Source organism: Dendropsophus ebraccatus, chromosome 4 (genome assembly GCF_027789765.1).
Source record: "Dendropsophus ebraccatus isolate aDenEbr1 chromosome 4, aDenEbr1.pat, whole genome shotgun sequence".
Classification (NCBI taxonomy): domain Eukaryota; kingdom Metazoa; phylum Chordata; class Amphibia; order Anura; family Hylidae; genus Dendropsophus; species Dendropsophus ebraccatus.
In genome coordinates, this window is record NC_091457.1 from 136638879 (window position 1) to 136663342 (window position 24464).

General features: G+C 44.8%; 1 protein-coding gene across 1 annotated transcript in view; it reads right to left on the bottom strand.

Annotated features, from left to right (window-relative positions):
- Positions 1-311: 311 nt before the first annotated feature.
- NUP210 (nucleoporin 210) overlaps positions 312-24464 on the bottom strand; it is a 62672-nt gene continuing 38519 nt past the window's right edge. The window contains exons 31-40 of the mRNA XM_069967119.1: positions 23078-23253; positions 22308-22528; positions 20364-20500; positions 17794-17917; positions 7841-7987; positions 5444-5694; positions 3230-3437; positions 1979-2086; positions 1821-1892; positions 312-699 (exon numbers count right to left, since the gene is read on the bottom strand). Coding sequence (XP_069823220.1) covers positions 599-699; positions 1821-1892; positions 1979-2086; positions 3230-3437; positions 5444-5694; positions 7841-7987; positions 17794-17917; positions 20364-20500; positions 22308-22528; positions 23078-23253 — 1545 coding nt within the window. The 3' untranslated portion in view covers positions 312-598. The remainder of the gene's footprint in view (positions 700-1820; positions 1893-1978; positions 2087-3229; positions 3438-5443; positions 5695-7840; positions 7988-17793; positions 17918-20363; positions 20501-22307; positions 22529-23077; positions 23254-24464) is intronic.

Here is a 24464-nt window from a genome sequence, read left to right on the forward strand (position 1 = left end):
TGCGCTTCCAATTGGTCAGGCTCACATTGCAAGGCTACAATTACTAATCAGTGCAAAATATTCCTGAGTTAAACAGAAAGAGCTGCAACATACAAAGCATTCTATGTCCTACCCTGAAGGCAAAAAAAAAAATAAAAAAATAAAAATCGCTGAGTGGTCATATAGTCAACCAACAAAATTACAAAAATAAAGTCTTGTCTTGGAAACAGAGAAAAAAAATGAATAAAAACAGACAAGAACTAAGACTTCAAAAATACATAAAACAATCAATTCCATTCAATACCTAAGTGTAAAAAAAAAAAAAAGTACCAATCAAAGTATTGGTACAAACAAGTATAAGTACACTTCCTCAATGAAATCAAAATGGACGGCATTAAAAATAGCTGTCGATATGTGAGGATCTGATGGCTACTGGCATGAGCAGCGCATAATCCACACCTATTGGGAAGGGTACAACATCCTTGTGTGCAGAAACCCCCAAATCATCAAACATAACAAAATGCATAAAATGTCAGCCTCATGCTGCGCTATACAACACATGCACCAGAAAAGGCACCAAAATTAAATAGATCTGCTCTTTGGGGAAGCCTGGGCTTCTCTAGTTGGAAGCATAATCCTGACTCCACAGTAGCCGAGGTGGTGACCTGTTATTCCAGTTTGGACTGTGGTTGGTATAATTCACTGGCGATGATGTAAAACCTAAAAAGGCAAAGGGGATGTAAGTTTTGTAAAGTTTCTTTAAAATGTAGCCCCTATAAAAGGGGTCCTCTGGTTTAATAATACCTGGCTGCAGTAACTCAGGGCTCTATTACAGCACCAAGAATATACAGAGCTGGAAGCAGAGAGCTCCATACACAGTGTAGTGGCCGTACTGGGTTACTACAGCTAAACTCCTATTGAGGTGGGAAGGAGCCGAGATGAAATCATCTTGCCATTACACAACATACAGAGCTGTCTGCCTCCTCTTGCTCTGTTCTCTGTATATGTAGACATCATGGCTGTGACAAACAACTAATCAGCAAGGGTTCCTGCTGTTGGATCCCTACTGATCAGAGGTTGATGGCCTATCCCTTTAATAGGACTCATGCTTTGTAGGGTGGTATTACATGGGCCGATGGGGGCCTGATAACTGTAGACTAGCGCCGATCTGCTAGATCGGCGCTCATTTACTGGGCCTATTACACGGCCCGATTATCGTTTAACAAGGGCTGCAGGGACATTGTTACCAATGTCCTTGCAGCCCTTGTTTAAACTGTATACATTACCTTTCCATGCTAGGCTCCTCTTGCGCTCTGCTTCTCCCCGGGTCCCGCACACTCCAGCTTAAGAGCGGTCTGTCTCAGCTGACAGGCTGCTCAGCCAATCACTGGCCGTGGCGGTCCCGGCCTGTGACTGGCTGAGCGGCCTATCAGCTCAGACAGGCCGCTCTGAAGCTGGAGCGCGCAGGACAAGGGGAGAAGCAGAGCGCAAGAGGAGCCCTGCAGCATGGATAGGTAATGTATTCTTCTTTGCATATCGTCAGCCGCGCACCGCAATTATAGGTCCAAACCTATATCAACAATCAGCCGATAACAACGATCATCGGCTAATGGTTGTGTTTATTACACATAACGATAATCCGCCGGATAGGGTCAATTTAGCAGATTATCGTTCGTGTAATAGGGTCCATAGTCTCAACAAAATAACATGATCAGTATAAGAGACCTCCATACATGCACAGATATACAGTCCAGGCATCTACTTTTTTTGCAATTACATCCTGGCACAACTTATTGGAACAATAAATCTATGGCGTGCATTGAACTGGTTTTAATACATACTATTTTTTGCAGAAATGGGGGAAGAACGTGAGATAAACGCCGGGTGGTTAACAGTCTCCTTTGGCGAGAGGACTGAAAGAAAAAAAAAATATATATATATAATTATAACACAGGACTGTGAACTCAGCCATAGAATGTAAGAATATTTCAGTGTTTACCTAGAATAGCAATGGCAGCCCCGGCTATGAGAGCGAACAAAGTGAAGAAGAACACGGGATAAGAGTCGATAAATATCCTGTAGAAGCCGCGCTCCCCGGTATAAGGCACTGCAGGAGAGGAACACAGAGACTAAAGCAAAGCATGCTTCAAAGGGTCATTTATGGTACAATGTATGTCACTCACTGACATCACCATAATGAAATCCATGAGGAAACGTCTACAATGTAGAATCCTAGTTGCATAGTTTAATTAATGGAACCAGAGGCAAACCTGCTGTGTTGCATGTGTGTTTAGTCAGAGATCGAAGGGACTCTTCATTTACTACATTATAGGGCAGGGGTGAGAAACCTTTGGCCACCCAGCTGTTGCAAAACCACAATTCCCATCATGCCTGGACAGGATTTTGAGTCTGAGGGGGAGATTTATCAAAGGGTGTAAAATTTAGACTGGTGCAAACTGGCCACAGCAACCAATCAGAGCTCAGCTTTCCTTTCACCAGAGCTGGAGGCTGAGCTGTGATTGGTTGCTGTGGGCAGTTTGCACCAGTCTAAATTTTACACCCTTTGATAAATCTCCCCCTGAGTGTTCAGACCGCTAGCGATCCCTGCTCTGTTTCAGTGAAAAGGGTCGATGCAATACGAGTGTGACCCATCATGTGAAACAGAGCCGGGAGAGGAAATAGCTGAGCACGGACTCCTGGCTCAATCTCACAATCTGTATGCGTCTGAACACAAAGACCTGGACCAATCAAAACTTTTGGCGTATCTCTCTGACATGTGAAATGTTTTATATAACAGTGACATTTTAGGTCCAAATCTATCAATCCATCTATACACAGCTCAGAAACCTTAACATAAAGGGGTTATCCAGCGTTCGAAAAAAAAACATATTACTTTCTTCCAGAGGCACCACCACTCTTGTCTCCAGCTCAGGTATGGTTTGCAGTTAAGCTCCATTTACTTCAATGAAACAGAGTTTCAAACTGGAGACAGGAGCGGTGCTGTCTCTGGGAGAAAGTGACCATGTTTTTTAAAACACTGGATAACCCCTTTGATCCCCTTATTAAGTGTTAGCAGAGCCTAAAACAGCCCAGCACTGTGAGAAGAACTATACAACAGCAGTCCTATCAAATTTCAGGCTCTGAGTGACAGAAAACTGTTTCATGCCAAAAGTCTCTCCAGGAACATTCAGCAAGTCTATAGCGATTTACTACTTGGCGCAGAAACAATAAGAGCTGCACCAATACACACCATTAATGGGCCCTGTCACTGCCATCAGTCTGATGGGAACATCTATGGTCTGGTCTGACAAGTAACTAGAAACAGAAAGTGATGTGGATAATGGTCCCTGGTGTAAAGCCTGTGCGTCAGTGATGCCAACTTCATATGTCACAAAGCTGGGGACTCCATAGGACTTCTCTTTTCGATACACGGTCACCAGTGGGGATCCAGTCTTCACCTGCGGAACAGATCATAGAAGATTAGGCACTTTCCATTCCATGGAATACACAACCCTTCATGTCCTGTCCATGTAGTTCCACCACTATTTTACATACAGCATATATATATTTTTTTAACAATATGCTATAGAAGAGGAGAAAGGGGGATCAGTCTTCATTTTGGGTATTCTATGCTATGTAAACTGTGTATGTTTTTTTTTACATCTTTAAGCAAATGTGATTCTATATTTTGATGTCAGGTAGCTATCCAAGTGTTCTGCGCTGAAGAAAACATCTGGCGATGAGTGGTCATTGCCAAGGGTCTCTAATACCGGAAGAATAGAAGTGTGCTGACAACCACGCTGGACTTAATCTAAAATGGTCTCCCTTCAGTAAGACAACCTCTTTAATCCATTGTCCGTTACAGTATCTAAAAGGGAATCCGTCAGCTCAATATCATCCTAGAAGCTCAAGTGCCAAGGAGGCGTTGCCAAGCTGCTGCAGCATGCATGCCTTCTTCCTCTCCACCCCTACCTGCCTTGTCTGACTGATGTACAGAACTCTGTGCTAGAAGCCAAACAGGGAGGGGGGAGGGGGGGGGGATGGAGGAGGTGTGCATGCTGCATCTCAGCTCGGCCTCTATTGCACTTGAGCTTCAACTGAAAAGGCGATTTTATAACAACTGCACAAACAGGCATCAGCTAAGAGACAGGTATCACGTTTTATATCTCACTATCAGGTATCTACCCATTTCTGGATGATATAGTGCGAACAGATTCCCTTTAAAGGGTTTATACCAATTTTAAACCCATCCACAAGATGGAGGATAATGAGCTGATGAGAATCCCTATCAGTCAGATAGTTATCCCCCATCCCATGGACAGGAGATTTGTTTAAGTCATGGAACAACCCTTTAAATAAAGTTGTTCTGTAACCCTGTATAAAGTAGCCAACAGTGTCCCCAGCATTAAAAGGGGTTATCCAACGAAAATCTTTGTTTTGTTTTTCAACTGATTTCATAAAGTTATATAGATTTGTAATTTACTATTTAAAAAAAAAAATCACAAGTCTTCCAGTACTTATCAGCTGCTGTATGTTCTGCAGGAAATGTTTATTATGTTATTTTCAGTCTGACACAGTGCTCTCTACTGCCCTCTCTGTCGAGACAGGAACGGTCCAGAGCAGTGGCAAATCCACATAGAAAACCTTTCCTGCTCTGGATAGTCCCTGTCACAGACAGGGGTGGCAGCAAACAGAAAAAAACACCACTTCCTGCAGGGCATACAGTATCTGATAAGTATGGGAGATTTTTATATGGAAGTAAATTACACATCTATATAACTTTCTGAAACCAGTTGATTTTTTTGCTAGAGTACCCCTTTAGGCTGGGTTCACACACTGTATACTTCAGGCAGTATTTGGTCCTCAAGTCAGGTCCTCATAGCAACCAAAACCAGGAGTGGATTGAAAACACAGAAAGGCTCTGTTCACACAATGTTGAAATTGAGTGGATGGCCGCCATATAACGGTAAATAACGGCCATTATTTCAATATAACAGCCGTTGTTTTAAAATAACAGCAAAAATTTGCCATTAAATGACGGCCATCCACTCAATTACAACATTATGTGAACAGAGCCTTTCTGTGTTTTCAATCCACTCCTGGTTTTGGTTGCTATACAGCCTCACAAATACAGCCTCAAATATACATAGTGTGAACCCAGCCTTAAACTGTAAAATATCTCAGAAATGTTAACCCCTGAGAAAGCAAAGAAGGAAAATAAACTCTGCGTTGGATTATTCTAGGCAACTGCCTTATAAATAACTCGGTAATAATATTGCCTTGTATAATAAGTGCAACTTCTCTTGGTACTCTGCAAGGGGCATGGATGGACTTGTGGGATTTGAAGGGGTCCGTGACACGTTGCTTCTATTGAGCATCAATAAACCAAACACCACTGGTATGGATTCTCACTTCATTAGAACGTGTGATCACACAGAACAATGATTAGCATTGGACGCCTCACCTCCAGATTGTTCAGAACTTCTGCCGCTCCAAATATCTTTATGTCGGCCGTGGTATAATGATTGCTGAGCACTATTTCCTTCTGACTGGCATAAAATCCAGGATAAACAGAGGCCAGGGCGCCGACCTGCTCTCGGTAGACGTGATTCCCTAGTATGGATGCTGTTACAGTAAGAGACGTGTCCCCCATGCTGAGATGTTTGAGCTGGCTCTCTGAAAGCTGCTGTCTGGAGAGGGAACAGGTGTAGTGACCTAGATATAGTACAGATAATGGTGAGGAGCTTGTACAGCGCACATGAAATGGTTATGACAGAACAGAATGTGCAATTGGGCTCAGGATAAAAAGTGACAGATGCCAGGCACATCATATACAATAGCAACATAAAGGAGAAGTCTGGCGAAAATTTTTATTAAAGTATTGTATTACCCCCAAAAGTTATACAAATCACCAATTTACACTTATTACGGGAAATGCACATAAAGTGCTTTTTTCCATGCACTTACTACTGCATCAAGGCTTCACCTCCTGGATAACATGGTGATGTCACTTCCTGGATAAAATGGTGATGTCACGACCCGACTCCCAGAGCTGTGCGGGCTGTGGCTGCTGGAGAGGATTATGGCAGGGGGACACTGAGGGACACAGGGCACTGGAGGGACACTGTGCATCCCCCTGCCATCATCCTCTCCAGCAGCCACAGCCCGCACAGCTTCGGGAGTCGGGTCGTGACATCACCATGTTATCCAAGAAGTGACATCACCATGTTATCCAGGAAGTGACATCACCATGTTAACCAGGAAGTGACATCACCATGTTATCCAGGAAGTGACATCACCATGTTATCCAGGAAGTGAAGCCTTGATGCAGTAGTAAGTGCAGGGAAAAAGTACTTTATGTGCATTTCCCGTAATAAGTGTGTATTGGTAATTTGTATAACTTTTGGGGGCAATGCAATACTTTAATAAAAGTTTTCGCCTGACTTCTCCTTTAAGGAACAACCTGTACCATTAACTGGGAAAGAGCGACATCAATCAGGATCCAGATCCAGCAGACAAAGCACAAAGAAAAAAAAATCTGAATGCGAGTTACACTTATGACTTGATCAGGAATAAGTAACTCAATGAAAACCTTAGAGAGTCCACACTTAATAGAAATCTGTAAAAAAAAACGATGACATCAAGCATAAGGGTCTATTCACACGTCAGTATATTTTCCAATCCACAATTTTTAATCCGTAAGCAATCCGCAAATTTTCATCCGTATTGCATCCGTAAAATACGGACCCCATGTCAGTTACTGTCCGTACTAGGGCCTGTCCTTTTTTTTTTTTTTGCGGAACGGATTGCAGCCCAGTACACAACACGGATGTGTGTATGGGTTCATTGAAATACATTGGTCCTATTTTTCTGCAGATCCGCAATTGCGGACAGGAACAGGATGTGTGAATAGGGCCTAATTCTTGGGCCAGTTTAAGACAAGAGTAATAGGGTCACATATCTGAATCTGTATTAAAAGGGGTTATCCAGGATTAAGAAAACATAGCAGCTTTCTTCCAGTGACCACTACAGATTATGACTGAGGCACCTCAGTCTGCTCTGGGTTGGCCCCATTGAGTATAATTATGCATCTCAGCCCCCTGTCGATCCCTTGCCCTATCCATGCATGGCTGCCTATGGAGGAGAATGTAAAAAACATGTCATCATGCATCCTCCATAGGAGTGAAGGTGCAGTGGTGGGAGCAGAATAACATATCACATTCTCATCCATAAGGTGCTATATTAAAGGGGTACTCCAGAGAAAAATATTTTTCTTTTAAATCAACTGGCTTCAGAAAGTTATATAGATTTGTAATTAACATCTCTTTAAAAATCTCATGTCTTCCAGTACTTATGAGCTGCTGTATGTCCTGCAGCAAGTGGTGTTTATTTTTTCCAGTCTGAAGAGCAGGAGAGATTTTTAAATAGAAGTAAATTACAAATCTATAGAAAACTTTCTGGCACCAGCTGATCTGAAAGAAAAATGTTGCCAGAGTACCCTCTTTAAGGATAGGTAACTGCCTGGCTGTACACAGGGACGCAGGACAGAGCTGCAACAAAGCATTAATATACATGCCTCATAGCATTAATATACATGCCTAAAAGTTGTCATTCAAACAGGACAGGGATGGAAAGTGAAGCAAGAGGTGTTGCAATTCTCAGCACTTCAGAGATTTGGGAACACCTCTTAACATTTCACAAAGAAAGATACCACATGTCTCCTTTCCCTAATAGTGTCAGCGGATTACAATCTGAATTGCAGCTGACAGATTTACTATAATCACTAAACAGGGACCGGCCCAGACAATAAGGGCCGAAACCAGTGCCGCACCAAGTATATTAGATTACCAAATCAACGTACCCGTCTCTACATCAAATCCTGTTTTAATAGAAAACAACTCAGGCGCTGGGACATCAGGGCTGTGATCTTTAAAGTGCAGATGGCAATGGATAAGGTTTTCTGGGTGAAGATCTTGAATTGCATCTATGTGGCCGGAAGAACATTCCCCTGAAAGAGAAGACGAAAAATGAGACATTTTAACCTACCAATATTAATAACCTAATACGATTACCCAAACAGAGGAAAACAGCAGTAAATCACTTGTTGCTGTGCGGCTCTGGACAGCTTTATTAGAAACCTGTTAATTGATGTATTTTGTAATGTTCTGCATAGATCCGAAGGAGCAGATTTACACCAACCTTCAGCTTATTGCACACTGGAGAGGTCAGGTCCCATCTACCGGTAATAGAAGTGTCAGATGGATTATAGGATTGCCTATTGCTCTGCTCACTCTCTATGGGACCTCGGAACATTGACAACACTCATCTATGTTCAGAAGTCCAATACACATCACTCCGGAGACATTTGACCTCCGCTCCTGTGATCAGTGGAGGTCCCAGCGGTTAGATCCCTACTGAACTGATACTTCTGGTATAATCCCTTTAAGCAACGCTTATAGATTTTCATGTCAGACATGCATGTGTCCTATAATGAATAACCTCTCTCTCTAATGGTAGGACTCTCTCTCTAATGGTATCTCCATTGCCCATTCTGTACCTGGTGATGCAATGGTATGCTATATTTCTATATATATTTCTATAGGTTGGTAAAACCAGCTCTGTTTGCTTTATAGAGGAATCTGCTGTTGTATTTGTAAGAAAAATCACAAACCATAGTTTCCTCCGCTAATAGAATGTAAGTGTTTTGTTTGGATATAGCGGCATGTCAGACTGTGAAATCCTTTGTGTAGATTCAGTGTTTCTCAACCTTTTCAAGCCAAGTACCCCCATGCGACGAGATGCTCCAGCCGAGTACCCCCAAGGAAGCCATCCATTAATAACATTGCCCAGGGTAGATTTACATGTACGTTTCACAGCAAAATCCACTGCGATACTCTGTACTATTATGGCCTATGTATCTGCATTCTCACAGAGGATTTTCAATCTGCTGCGAGAATGTAGCCACAGCCTATTTACCTAATTAGCTGCCGGCCCTTAACAGATCCTGCTTACCTGCCTGTACTTCCACCTGCTTCTCTGGCTCCCGGCTCACTGACAGCCCGCTCACCCAATCAGTGGTTACGGTGGGACAGTGCACTGATTGGCTGAGCCTGCTGTCAGTGAACCGGGTGCCAGAGAAGCAGGTGGGATATAACCCACAGAGATGGATATGTCCCCCTGCAGCCAGATACCTCCCCCATGTAGTCAAGAGGCCTCCCCCAATGTAGCCAGATACCTCTCCCCCATGTAGCCAGATACCTCTCCCCCATGTAGCCAGATACCTCTCGCCCATGTAGTCAGATACCTCTCGCCCATGTAGTCAGATACCTCTCGCCCATGTAGTCAGATACCTCCCCCATGTAGCCAGATACCTCCCCCATGTAGTCTGATACCTCCCCCATGTAGTCTGATACCTCCCCCATGTAGTCTGATACCTCCCCCATGTAGTCTGATACCTCCCCCATGTAGCCAGATACCTCCCCCATGTAGCCAGATACTTCCCTCTATGTAGCCAGATACCTCCCCCTATGTAGTCAGATACTTCCCTCTATGTAGCCAGATACCTCCCCCCATGTAGTCAAGATACTTCCCTCTATGTAGCCAGATACCCCCCCTATGTAGTCAGATATCTCCCCATGTAGCCAGATACCTACCCCCTTGCAGCCAGACATCTCCCCATGTAGTCAAGATACCTCCTTCTATAGCCAGATACCTCCCCATGTAGCCAGACATCACTTTTCCTTTGCTTCTCCATCTGGCCCAGACCACCATGATGATTTCTCGCAGCTACAATTTACCTCTTGCCAGAGAACCTGCAAAACATCTTAGGCGTTTTCCTTTAACCTCCCTCCCTTTTTCCTACCTATAGGCTCCCATACAGTAATAATTCTGCTGTTTGGTGTCATGCGCAGTAAAGTGAGTAGGTGTGTGGGTTGTCCTCGTATTTAGGATCCCTCATTTAAAAATAATATCCCCTTCTATGACCCCCCATATAGTAATAATGCCCCCTGCCCTGCCCCCATAGTAATGCCCACCATTCTACTCCCCCCCCCCTCCTGCCCCAACAAACAAAAAAAAATTCATACTTACGTTATCCGCGCATGGAGCGGGTCTTGTTCTCTTTTCCAGCCTCTGAGCCACGAGGAGATCAAGGGGAGAGTAAGGTCTGAGGGGGGAAAAAAGGAAAGTGGGGGATAGAGGAGGTGAAGGGGGAGAAGAACAGAGAGGAGGTGATGGCGGGGGGAGAGGAAGAAAGAAGAGGGGAACGGGGAGAGGAAGAAAGAAGAGGTGTTGGGTGGGAGTGGAGGTGAAGGGGGAGAGGAAGAGAGGAGGTGATGGGGGAGAGGAAGAGAGAGGAGGTGAAGGAGAGAGAGGAGGTGAAGGGGGAGAGGAAGAGAGAGAAGGTGAAGGAGAGAGAGGAGGTGAAGGGGGAGAGGAAGAGAGAGGAGGTGAAGGGGGAGAGGAAGAGAGAGGAGGTGAAGGGGGAGAGGAAGAGAGAGGAGGTGAAGGGGAGAGAGGAAGAGAGAGAAGGTGAAGTAGAGAGAGCAGGTGAAAGGGGAGAGGAAGAGAGAGGAGGTGAATGTGGGAGGAAGACAGGGGAGAGAGGAGGTGAAGAAGGGAGAGGAAGACGGGAGAGAGGAGGAGAGGGGTGATGAGAGGTGAGAGGAGGTGATGGGGGTAGAGAGGAGGTGGAGGGGGTACGGAGGAGATGATGGGGTGATAGAGATGATGGGGTGATAGAGATGATGGGGTGATAGAGATGATGGGGTGATAGAGATGATGGGGTGATAGAGATGATGGGGTGATAGAGATGATGGGGTGATAGAGATGATGGGGTGATAGAGATGATGGGGTGATGGGGGTAGGGAGGAGATGATGGGGGTAGGGAGGAGATGATGAAGAAGAGAGGAGATGATGGGGGTACAGAGGAGGTGGAGGGGGAACAGAGATGATGATGGGGGTAGAGAGGAGATGATGGGGGTACAGAGGAGGTGGAGGGGGAACAGAGATGATGATGGGGGTAGAGAGGAGGAGGAGGGGTACAGAGGTGATGATGGGGGTAGAGAGGAGATGATGGGGGTAGAGAGGAGGTGGAGGGGGTACAGAGGTGATGATGGGGGCAGAGAGGAGATGATAGGGGTAGAGAGGAGGTGGAGGGGGTACAGAGGTGATGATGGGGGTAGAGAGGAGATGATAGGGGTAGAGAGGAGGTGGAGGGGGAAAAGAGGTGATGATGGGGGTGAGAGGAGGTGGAGGGGGAAAAGAGGTGATGATGGGGGTGAGAGGAGGTGGAGGGGGAACAGAGGTGATGATGGGGGTACAGAGGAGGTGGAGGGGGAACAGAGGTGATGATGGGGGTAGAGAGGAGGTGGAGGGGGAACAGAGGTGATGATGGGGGTAGAGAGGAGGTGGAGGGGGTACAGAGGTGATGATGGGGGTAGAGAGGAGGTGGAGGGGGTACAGAGGTGATGATGGGGGTACAGAGGTGATGATGGGGGTAGAGAGGAGGAGGAGGGGAAACAGAGGTGATGATGGGGGTAGAGAGGAGGAGGAGGGGTACAGAGGTGATGATGGGGGTACAGAGGAGGAGGAGGGGTACAGAGGTGATGATGGGGGTAGAGAGGAGGAGGAGGGGTACAGAGGTGATGATGGGGGTAGAGAGGAGATGATGGGGGTACAGAGGAGATGGAGGGGGTACAGAGGTGATGATGGGGGTAGAGAGGAGGTGGAGGGGTACAGAGGTGATGATGGGGGTAGAGAGGAGGAGGAGGGGTACAGAGGTGATGATGGGGGTAGAGAGGAGGTGGAGGGGTACAGAGGTGATGATGGGGGTGAGAGGTGATGATGGGGGTAGAGAGGAGGTGGAGGGGGTACAGAGGTGATGATGGGGTAGAGAGGAGGTGGAGGGGTACAGAGGTGATGATGGGGGTAGAGAGGAGGTGGAGGGGTACAGAGGAGGTGGAGGGGTACAGAGGTGATGATGGGGGTAGAGAGGAGGTGGAGGGGTACAGAGGTGATGATGGGGGTAGAGAGGAGGTGGAGGGGTACAGAGGTGATAATGTGGGTAGGGAGGAGATGAGTTAGTGGTGCACCGGGTTACCCCGCCGGGGGCTCCTGCTGCAGTGGATTGTGGACCGGGAGATCGAGCACCCCACTTCCACAGGCAGCAGCGCCAGTCGTAGGATGTGGGGGGCCCCATCTCCCGGTCCACACACCACTGCTTGACCGTGAGAAGCGGCGGCAGGTGGATATGGGGGGCGCCCCATCTCCTGGTCCACAATCCAATGCAGGAGCTCCGGACGGGGTAGCCTTGCGCACCACTACCCCCTCGCAACTGACTGACTCTGAGGCCCTGCTGGTCCGGCCGCCGGCGGGGACATCAGCTCGCCGCCGCCGCATCTCCTCTCCGCAGCCTGTCACCTCAGGCAGCCTGTTTGGGATTCGTCCCCAGGCTGCCGCATATCCTCCTGGAGCCCCCGTATGGACGCTGCAACCCGATCCGGCAGCCTCACGCTCTTCCCCCGAGGCTGCCGGATCGGGTAGCAGCGTCCAGCCAGGGGCTGCAGGAGGATATGCGGCAGCCTGGGGACGAATCCCAAACAGGCTGCCTGAGGTGACAGGCTGCGGAGAGGAGATGCGGCGGCGGCGGGCTGATGTCCCCGCCGGCGGCCGGACCAACAGGGCCTCAGAGACACAGTCAGTTGCGAGGCTGCTGGTCTCGTACCCCACAGAATGCTGGTGAGGCTGCTGCTGGGGGAAGGATGTGAGACAAGCGGCGGGGATAGGTGCCGGGACACTGCTGGGTGATAGCAGTGTCCCGGCACCCAAAACTATTTTTTCCCCCCCACCTCCCGGCGTACCCCCTCAGCCTGCGGCGTGTACCCCCTGGGGTACGCGTACCGCAGGTTGAGAAACACTGGTGTAGATGATGCAGGAAAAAAAAAAAAAAAAAAAGGATTCTGTATTCTACTAGACATCCTGTAAATGGTTATTATGGCCGCTTTAGACGTATTTATAAGTATTTGAACGAAGACAAATCCCATCCCCCAAATTGCTCTTTTTTTAGCTGAGACATGTCAGCAATAAAAGACTCCTTCAAGACAAACCTGGCGGGATCAGACTCATCAGCTATCAGATATCCTCCACGTTACATCGCTCTAGCTTTCTCCATTCATATACTGGTGCTGAGTAAACAAGTTACAATGAGAACGACCAATTACATGACCTACTGAGAGAGCTACCAGCGAGGGAGCTTAGTAATCTACTATCTCCATGTCCAGTCCACAAAACTTGGAATAGTTTTAAAACATTTTTTTTTTTTTTTCTATTATTGAAATTTACATGATTCCCCCCCCCCCCACATTTTTCATTAAAAGGGTACTGTACTCAATTAAAAACCAGGACTGAGAGATGCAGAAAAAAGGACACTGGGGGAGTGAGGTGAGGTAAGAATAAGGGGGAGATTTATCATACATGATGTAAAGTAAAACTGGCTCAGTTGCCCCTAGCAACCAATCAGATTCCACCTCTCCTTTTTCAAAGAGTCTGTGAGAAATGAAAGGTGGAATCTGATTGGTTGCTAGGGGCAACTGAGCCAGTTTGATTTTACACCATGTTCGATAAGTCTCCCCCATTTAATATATAATAAATAAAATAGCAATATATAAAAAGCTTTAAGTGATGGAGGACTCCTTTAACCTGTTCAGAATGGTTCTATTAGAAAATTGCAGTGGAAAAGTTACCCCCCCCCCCCCCAAGCTCTTTCTACCTATTGCGATGCTGAATCTGTAGACGTTAGCGGTATATGGGTGCAGCATGCTACCACTACCTGCTCCTGTGCATCCCTAAATAGCACAGTGCAGTCACAGCTCTGCTATACCCTCCTGCCGACCCTACTCTGCAGTACTGGCAGCAACAGGGAATAGCAGAGTTGCACCTGCACTGCGCGCCCGGCTGTTTATCGTGATTGAAGGAATCGCTTTCTTCCTATCTGCATTCTGCAGATCAGGCTGTGGGTTTTGAAGTTTGCTCCGCTCCATGACACTCCTGGGAAAACATGGATTCAGTCCTGGAAAACTGGGAGAAGTTTCCAAGGACTGGATCTATCTTTTTCCAGCACCCGGGGAGGAGCGACAACGGTGGTAATGCATATGGATTCAGCGTTGTAAAAAATGTCAACGTTGCTGGTTTGCAATATGAACAAACCAGAATTTTATGTAATTTAACCAAATGACAAACCTGCTAGATACAGTTTCACAGGATCCTCACTATGGGCAGTCACAGGCAAGCCTTATGGGCCTCTAGGACCCCCTCCCCAACGGTGCGCATAACAGATGGAGGAGCCTTAACAGTTTTACTAGCAAGAATATACAGTATGTAATACAGAATGGTTTTTCATGCTTGCTGTGGACAGCATAAAGCAGGCATAGGCTCTTATTACAATGATATATGATTATCTCTGAAATACTGCAGCAGTTTAGAGGAATCCTTGTTATAAGGCCGGTCGGCAATCAGAGGCGGCAGCGCGGGGAGAAGCTGTCGGAGCTGCCTTGATGACATAGAGCCGGCTCTTGTCTGCAACGTTTCAGAGTTGATAATCATTGTAATAAGGAGGTTTGGGGCAGCATGACACTGATGACTGGTTCCTTGTAAACTTATATACTAAAGCCTGGAATTTAAGCTTTATAATGATACCAGGCTCGATATTCAGGGCTCGGCAATTGCTTGACAGATGAAAACTTTTACTTTCTGGATCAGTAAGGGAGGGGTGACATCCAGAGGAAAAATCACAGTCCCCCCACCCTTCCGAGAGGAACTTTTCTTCTGGTTATCATCCATTTTAGTTTTACTGTTACATTTAGGATTTCTTTTTCTAATAAAGGAGTAAGAAGATGAACAGCTGCATAAGTAAGCACCAATGAGTTAGGGCCCTATTACACAGGCCGATTATCGTGCGAAAAATCGTTATAGCGTTTGAATTTAAACGATAATTGTTCTGTGTAATTGCAGGCAACGGTCGAAAAATCGTTCGAGTGTCATTGATTTAGATCTAAACCTAAAATTATCGTTAATTGTTCCCTGTAATTCCACATTCCTTCCGCATTTTTTCACTAATCGTTCAGTGTAATTGCACATTGTCCATTGTTTTGAGATCAGAAGTAATAAATGATCATAGTAACGATCGCAATAACGATCGTATCTAACGACCATCGCTCTGTGTAATATGGTGAACGATTTCAGGTTAACGATAAACAATCTAGTCTGCGATCGATTATTGTTAGCCGTTAAGTATTAAAAATTGCTCAGTGCAATAGGACCCTTAGACGGCATTTAAACCATGTTTTATGACCTCTCATGGGCACACCATCTGTCGACATGCAACCTAATGTGTTGCCAAAAGGCCCAGAGACATCAATGACCCAAGCAATGCCTAATCAAGACAGCGTATAGTTTATTTCCCAAATGTATATATTGTCTACGTGTGGGTCAAATACATAGGCGACTATCACAGACAACGAAAGAGAACACCTATCATTAAGCTACTGGCATATAACACAGGATCATAGTGTTGCAGTGCATCTGTCACCTGTAGTATGGTCCTGATTTAAAGGGGTCCATGAGCCTTCCCCATATCCTGCTGTGCCTGTGATGCCAAACCTTCATGTGACATCACAATTGCTCCCTAGGTGTGACACACGGGGCACACTTGCCAAAAGCAGCTCTTGTGTTATTTCCACATACACACTATCAATGTGGATTCTGGCATACATAGAGGTAAAGAGTATGGGCTATGTTATGCTAGATTTCCTTAAAATATGGCGACATATGTACAATAGCTGTAATGATCTAAATATTCACACAGTTCGAACGATTCTGTGCATTGCTTGCCATTGGTCAGCAGCTGGCAGGTAAATGCAATACGACGTCAATGAAAATAGTTTTTGACACGTGTTCAAGAGGCCAAACAAAACAAGCACGATGAAGTGGGTGAACCACTAGTTATACCACTAGTAGAAACACAACTCTGTCTTTCATCTGGATTCTACTAAGACGACAATGACAGCACTCAGTGCGCCCTAATAGACTGTATCTGGTGCTCTGCTGAGAGCAAACAGACATGAGAGGAAGAAACAGGACACTTGTGTGAGCACATAATGGATAATGTTCTGTACAGAAGATGCAGACTAGAGTCTTCCACTAATGCGGTGGAGTAATTCTTCATTAAGGATACTTGTCCGGCACTTACAGTCATTATGGAAGGAAAAAGAAACGATGGGCCTTTAGTGTGCTCTATAGCATTTTAGAGGAGCGAGCTCTATATTAATAGTCCAGCAATAAAACGCGGGACCCTTGATGGCAATGGCGGAACGCCTCTGCTACTCACACTAACAGGTCTGCCAGGCATTAGATGTGTGTGGCATTATGATGAGTCTCTCTAGAGTACAAGGACTCTTTAAGACAGGGGTAGGGAACCTTGGCCCTCCAGCTGTTGCAAAACTACAACTCCCATCATGCCTGGACAGCCAAAGCTAAAGCTTTGGCTGTCCAGGCATGATGGGAGTTGTAGTTTTGCAACAGCTGGAGGGCCAAGGTTCCCTACCCCTGCTTTAAGACATTAAGCAAGATAATACTCTGCATAGTGCTGCAATGTCAGCTATAGTTCTCATTTACAATAGGCAAGGGAGTCTGCATAAAAATTACATCAAATATCAGATCTGTCAAAAAGAATAAATCCTACATGACATGATGTATGCGATAGAGATGCAGAAAACTCCGGATGAAACCTAAAATAAGATCACGTTTTAATCTAAAGAGAATCATATACAAAAGGCAAACTATTCTGCAACAATTTCTTCTTTCATTTAATAGTTTCCAATATACTGTTGGTTGTCCATGGAAACAGATAACACTTTCACACTAATGTATTAAGACTGGGGAGGTTAATCTTATATCAGTGCATTAAATGGTCAATGTTGTATCAAACAATCCCTCCAGCCTATGGGAATTCTAATATTTGTGTTGATTTTGTTGACAATATGCTGTCTGACGCCTGTAGTCAGGAGAAATCTGTCTCTAGTAACAGCCTCTGAAAGGTCAGATTACAGGAAGGAGGATAGGGCATATCATGTGCAGGTTAGAGGGAGTGAGACAGAGAGAAAACCAGGGCTATACATCTGCAAGAATCCGGACTATCTGCACTGTCCATACAAAATAAAGGCTTCCCTCAGCAGTGGGGCTTAGGCCTTACTCACACGTTCAGTAATTTTTCTGGACCGCAAAAACTCCCGCTATTTTTACTCCATGGTCCGTATGAATTCATCAGTATTGCATCTGTTTCTGTTATATTTGAATAGTACTAGTTTGCAAATATTTGATACGCGTTTTTCACGGACATCACGGATTTGCTCCGTTATCAGACTGCTCGGTTCTCAAACTGCCTTCCAGAACCAATTAAGTTCGTGAACAGAGGTACCACTGTACTTCTTCATTCCCCCTCCCCAACTTTTGAGGTACTGTATAACTCACCAGCATAGCGCAAAGCAAGTCTACTCTAATACTAATGGGTATATTGTACATGCTGGTGTATGCTTACTACTTTTACTTGTGAAAATATTTGATGAAAATTAAGAGCTATTTAAAAAAAAAAAAAAAAAAAAAGATTATATATACACATATATTTATATATATCCATGCAGTTGCTAGTTGGAATAGAGACACTGGTCTGACAGAGAAAGACATTTTATAATACTGGTTGCGCTACCTGCTAAGGCCTTTCATCCAGAAAATTGAAAGAGAACCATTTGTTACATTTACCTTTCAAATTGTTGCCATTTTCCCCGATATCAACAAGGAATTTATGAATATTTGCAGACTGCAAATTGATTTTCTCTCCATTTGCATCCACAACTCGTGTTCTCTGCGGAGAGTGTATTAACACCTGAAACACACAAGGTAAATAAATAAATAAAAGTAATAAGATTTGAATATTAGATAGACAAACACAACGCCCTTCAGCGGCATAGAACACCATGTGGAGCGTACACATTCATTTAAATAGCCAACATTCGCATACATGGGGTAACGTTTGCTATGCAGGGTGGTTACCTGCAGTGAATGGAATTACATTTTCAACAAAAATGCTTTTTTTTTCAGATTAGGAAATGCAAATCATAAAGCAGATGACTAAACAAACCGTATCACCTCGATCTGTGACCACATCAGACAACAAATAACCAGGATGAAAAATCTCTCTCCTGCTGCCCGTGTGTAAAGCTGGCCACAAAAGCACCGGAGGGATCAGCGCTCGCTGCTGCATTTTCCCCGATTTTGATGGTATGATAATTCTGAAGCTGCAGGCTATTCAATATTGTAGACAAAAATTGATGAAAGCGTATTCTATTTCCTGTTTACTGTGATTTATGGTACGCCAAAAGGCCCTGTGGTGGTCATTAATAGCTGCCGTATGAAGCTCTCTAGGCTGCAATCTTCCTTATGGAAATGTGAAAAGAAAGTTTGTATGTCTAGTTCCTGGCTCATGCATGTGGGCCGTCATGTGGACGTTACAATCTAGGTGTAGAGATAATCAGTAAAGGTACACAACATGGAGAATGGTGGTGAGAAAGCAGGAACAGGCAATAGTATGTGTGTGCAGGTGGGTAAGGCTGGAAACAAGCTGACAGCTGTCGGCTTAGCAGCCATCTCTCATCATTTCCCAATGCACATGAGAGTTTGGCTGAGCGTGCATGTGCTTAGAGCGGATGGAGTGGAGTAGGCCTCTAGTGGCTGCTTATCTTCCTTCTGAACAAAAAGTACCGACAAGTTAAAACTCAACAGCTTGATCCACCTCTCCCTCGACAACTTCCATCTGGACTAAGTTGGAAGATTCAAACAAACATAGATGGTTGGCCGATTCTGCCGGCATTAATCTAAAATGTATGGCCAGCTCTACATTGTGCTCACAGCTGCAGACATCGGCAGATTAAAAAAAAAAACTAAGTCACAAAATCATGTTTTTCTTTCAAAGCATAAAAGGCATAGAGGAAGGTTCAGCTGCAGCATGCATGCCTCCTCCCTTCCCCACCTCTCCATACATGATTGCTACTGGAAGCCAAATACTGTACATCAGCCATGCGGGGGTGGACGTGGGGGGGGGGGGGGGGGGTTGGGGGTTGGGTTACATAATGGTCTTTATTATATTTGAGCTTAGAAGGAAAACATTGTTTTAAATCTATGCAAACAGTTACCAGAGGCCAGAGTGAGTTGTTTTATCTATCTGAACATGATAAAGAGCTTACAAACTCCCTTTTAACATGGTGTCTAAATGCAGATCCTCAGCTACAGTAAGAGCAGCAGCTCTGGAGGACAAACTGCCCTCCAAATTATACAGACAAAAGAACATGAACTTTAATGAACATTCCAGTTTTATTTGAGATATTATCCCTACTAATCTGACAAATCTTATCTACGTAAAATCCTCCTCCTATTACCATATAAAAACTGTAGGAATCCTACAAGAAAATCCGCCATTCATTTTCAGACATAGTCAGTCCTGCCTATAAAGTTATTCTTAGCAGATAACGGCAAAGGGAATTCCACTAGTAGCAGACAACAGCCCAGACTTTCAGTTTTATTGAACACTTATATCCCCCTTAAAATAAGTGTAATGCACCTTTTCTACTGTTCCTCTGTTACTCCTAATGGACAACAAGTACTGAGAGGGCAGTATTGGAGTGGGTAGGCGTATGCTCAATGGACAAGGGGAATAGTAAAAAGTAAATATGTAGTAATTAGAGATGAGCGAACCTGGAGCATGCTCGAGTCGATCCGAACCCGAACTTTCGGCATTTGATTAGCGGTGGCTGCTGAAGTTGGATAAAGCCCTAAGGCTATGTGGAAAACATGGATATAGTCATTGGCTGTATCCATGTTTTCCAGACAACCTTAGAGCTTTATCCAAGTTCAGCAGCCACCGCTAATCAAATGCCGAACGATCGGGTTCGGATCGACTCGAACCCGAACCTGGTTCGCTCATCTCTAGTAGGGATAATAGAGGAACAGCACAACATTCAGGTACGTCCCCAAATTGCTATTTAACAGAAAATACACACCAGACGGGTCCAAAGAGCCGACAGATTCTCTTTAATGCCTGATATATTATATATAATTATATAAAGTAACTGGTGTACACCTTCCTGAATCCAAGACCCTTGCAATCCCATTATCACCATAGACAATATCACCTACTGCAGTTTTCACTCCACTGTACTTGCTAAATAACTGGGGAAAAAGGGGTGCCCCCTTAGAATAGCTGAAGTTTAGCTCCACCGTTATATACTTTATGATGTAGTTTTTAGAGGTCACAACTCGTGATAAAAGTCCATTACCTCTCGGTAGGTCTTCAGTAAGCCAGGAATTTCATAATAGACAGTAACAAGTCCAGAATCTCTTGCTAAAGCAGCACCAGACTTTGGGTCGATCTGAAGTAATGAACTAGAGGAAGAGCTCCAGGTCCCAGTAATGCCTGTTGAAAAAAATTAAATAAATAAATAAATGAAGCATTAGAAGAGTGCCCAGCCACCTGCTTCAGTCACCTAGATAAAGCTGTAAAATGTTCACAATAAAAAAGTAGTAAAATTAAGAGTAATGCATTACAAACCAGAGCTGGAATAATAATTTTGCCTCTCTCTGCTGAGCCTGATCTGGTGATTTAGGCTACAATCACATGTCCATTGTTCTGTGAGCTACTGCGGGCACACAATCGCGGACAGAACCTAGGACCAATGTTATTCAATTGCCCGATTCACACGTCCATATGTGTGTACGGGGCCGCAATCCGTGACGCAAAAAAATAGGACCTGCTTTAATACGGACCGCATTTTGCAGTCCGGATCATTATACTAATGAAGCAGCAATGTAGTGCTCCGTGAAGTTCAGAGAACTACAGAGGCACATTCGTAGTGCGGGTTGCAGTCGCAGGCTGCACTACGGTTGTGTGAATGTAGCCTTACTTTCTAAAGTGTCTTACTGTACAGCAATCTCATGCTGTGGATTAAAAAAAAAATAAAAGTATGTTCACACATACTTAATCCACTGCAGATTTAACACTGTGAATATAATCAATATAAGTATGTGTAAACATACGCTCAGAGAGCACCAAACCTAAAGTACACCTCCCTCCATTTGCAGCGCACTTGAACACACTACATTGAGTTACATTTACAGCCAATGACTGTAATAGAGTCAATGACCATGAAGCACTGAGAAATACCTGGCCACAAACATTAACACTGTACGACACCTGTGGCTTCTCCTCGTACGCTACTTTATACTTCATTGCTCCTATAAATGTGCTGCTTACAGTCTCTGGTAGTTGATCTTCTGAATAAGAGGTAGGCAGACTCTATACTATACAACTCTCTAAGCTCTAGCCAAGTACTGTAATGGATTTCAAGTCATGTAGCAGAATACAAGCCTCCAGTGGTTTCAGCGCTGTGAATACTAAACACATTTCCTATTATAAAAAAAACCTGCAAACTATAATTTGAGCACAATCCCATCCACTATAATAAGCACATCCGGCCGCTGCAGAAAGAACCTGTATAGGAGGAGATACCCCAATACAGAAACCTGTCGGGAAAGTTGGTGCAGTCATCCTCTTGACGGCACAGCAGATCAGGGCAGAAGTCACTCTGCTGTTTGCGGACTATGCAGTGTCAGTACTCCAGGCCCAGTGTTATTAGATAGGGAAGCGCTCCAGGCTGCAAGGAAGGACTGGCTGAGCCCGGAGTGTGCCGCAGCTAGGGGAGGGGGGACCGGAGGACAAAATAATCCTTATTCTTCCGTAGGTCACAACCCTCTCCTTTACATGGACTAGCTGCTACTTTGTTATGTACCGACATAGGCATATAAGAAAATCTTTATTATATTTACTTATATTCTCTATATAGTTATTAAAAAGTTTTGTTTTCTTTTTTTCCTGCCAGATAATAAGGGCAACACTCATATAATATAATATCCAGTCCCGCATTGCATTCTGGGGGAATTACATACTACACAGAATATTTGATAAACTCAGAGCAATTCAAGTAAATGTGACTGAACTGCAGTACCAGGCACGGCCATTACAGAATGGATGGTGCTATCCCTGGTAAACATTGAATAGGCTGAGGCCCTTTCCATAAATTGGAAGTTACTGTATAGGAGGGATCACTGCTCTTAACTGTGGGGTTTTCAAGTGTATAATGGACATATAGTGTTGGCCAATCGTTAAAAAAAGTCCCAGAAACCCCATTTAAGTATTAAGATTATTATATAAAATAACAGCTTACCTTCCTGACTAGTTATTGGGCATGTGAAACAGATGACATCCCCAACCACAGCTTCTTCCTTCACAGCCGGGTAAATGCTGTGCTGTACAGGGATAGGAACATAATCAGATATTCCAGGACTCTCAGTATCCCAGACCCGAAATATTGTAAAACCAGCATTGACTGTGCGCATGATGAAGCTGTCATTTGTGGGTCCCATTCCAATGTGTATAAAGTCGTCCCTGAAACAAAGAATAAAAATACTGAATACCGTCACATAGAAGCCACATGGCAGGCATCTATGTCCTAACACTGCCACCATGTGGTGACAAGATGAGAAATGCACTACTAATCTCATAAAACATACATTTATTTGTGAATGAGCGCCTAAGAACCAGACATGAAACAAAACTAGTGATAATGGGGTGAGGCAGGGGAAGCGGAGGGGAATGATATACAGATTTAAAAAGGAAAAAAGTTTCAGGATAACTTATCTATTTATGTAAATCTCTGGTGATTGTAAACCAATTAGTATAGGGGGCGGTCCTTCTAAGTGATTGACAGTAGTCTGTGTTTAAGTGTGCACATAAAGAGCTGCCAATCAATGAAGATTCTGGCTAAGTAGTCAAGAGGGTGGAGATTTACATAAATAAATGACAAGTCATTCCCACATAAGTATATATCAATCTACTCTGCTCCTCCTGGCCTATAACATGCTACCCCCTGATTGGACTAAGGTTACAATGTGACAGGTTCCCTTTAATGCTGATAAATACTGAATCTACTCAAACCTGTTAATTGCGAAGTTGAGAATGGAATTCTGTGCATGGAAGACCTCGCCTGTGTTGTCATGGAAACGGGCTGAGAAACGAAATGTAGCTCCCAGAGGAATGGCAGACAATAAATGGCCGCTCCCCGTGTGTATAGCCGGGCTGGTCACTATGCGCATGTATGAAATGGGTGACACCTGTGTGATAAACAGAATACAATGAGATGGCGTTTCCATAAGGTAGCGTTACCATAAAGATCTGTGCTGAAGAATAAAACTCCCTAGTTTCATGATATGAAATGTGATTGGATGAATTAAAGTCTTAAAGTGACTCTGTACCCACAATGTGACCCCCCCAAACCGCTTGTAACGTCAGATAGCTGCTTTTAATCCAAGATCTGTCCTGGGGTCCGTTCGGCAGGTGATGCAGTTATTGGCCTAAAAAACTACTTTTAAACTTGCAGCCCTGTTTCAAATTGGCGTAGCCTAGAGTACCCATGCCCTAGGATTGCACTGTCTCTCTTTGCCACTCCTTCCCGCCCTCTTCATCATTAGGAATGCCCCTAGAACAATTTCTCCTATTCATCACCTGTGTGAACACTGCACATGAGCTGGATCGTTAAGGCACCTGTGTGGTGTTCAGACAAATGAGGAATATTAAAAAACCTAGCTGTGAAGAGGGCGAGCAGGGCACACACACTCTAGGCCATTTGACACAGGGCTGCAAGTTTAAAAGTTGTTATTTAGCACAATAACTGCATCACCTGCCGAACGGACCCCAGGACAGATCTTGGATTAACCTCTTAAGGACATAGGACGTATGCGTACGTCATATGTCCTCACTTGCACTTCAAAGCGGGGCCGCGCGGCGGCCCTGCTTTGAAGTGCCGCGATCCCGGGTGCCGCGAGTAGCCCGGGACCGCTGCTATTAGCGGGCACGGTCTGATCGCCGTGCCCGCTAATTAGCTAATCGGAGACAGCTGTCAAAGTTGACAGCTGCCTCCGATTACCGGAGGCAACGTTTCCCTGGGGTCTAGTGGGGGAGATCGCTCCTCTGGGACCTTGTCCCGGAGGAGCGATCTCCGTTACTGATGCCGGCCGGGGACGCGTCCAAGATGGCGCCGTCCTCTGCTCGGCACTCGTTCGTTTTCGGCTGCAGCAGCCGAAAGCAAACGAGTGCCGATCTCATGGATCTCTGCAGCATATCTATGCTGCAGAGATCTCAATGAGAGATCCAAGTGTATATACTAGAAGTCCCCTAGGGGGGCTTCTAGTATATGTGTAAAAAAAAAAAAAAGTGTTGTTAATAGTAAAAAGCCCCCTCCCCTAATAAAAGTCTGAATCACCCCCCTTTTCCCAGGTTTTAAATAAAACCCAAAGTGCAAAATTGCGCATTTTTGGTCGCATCA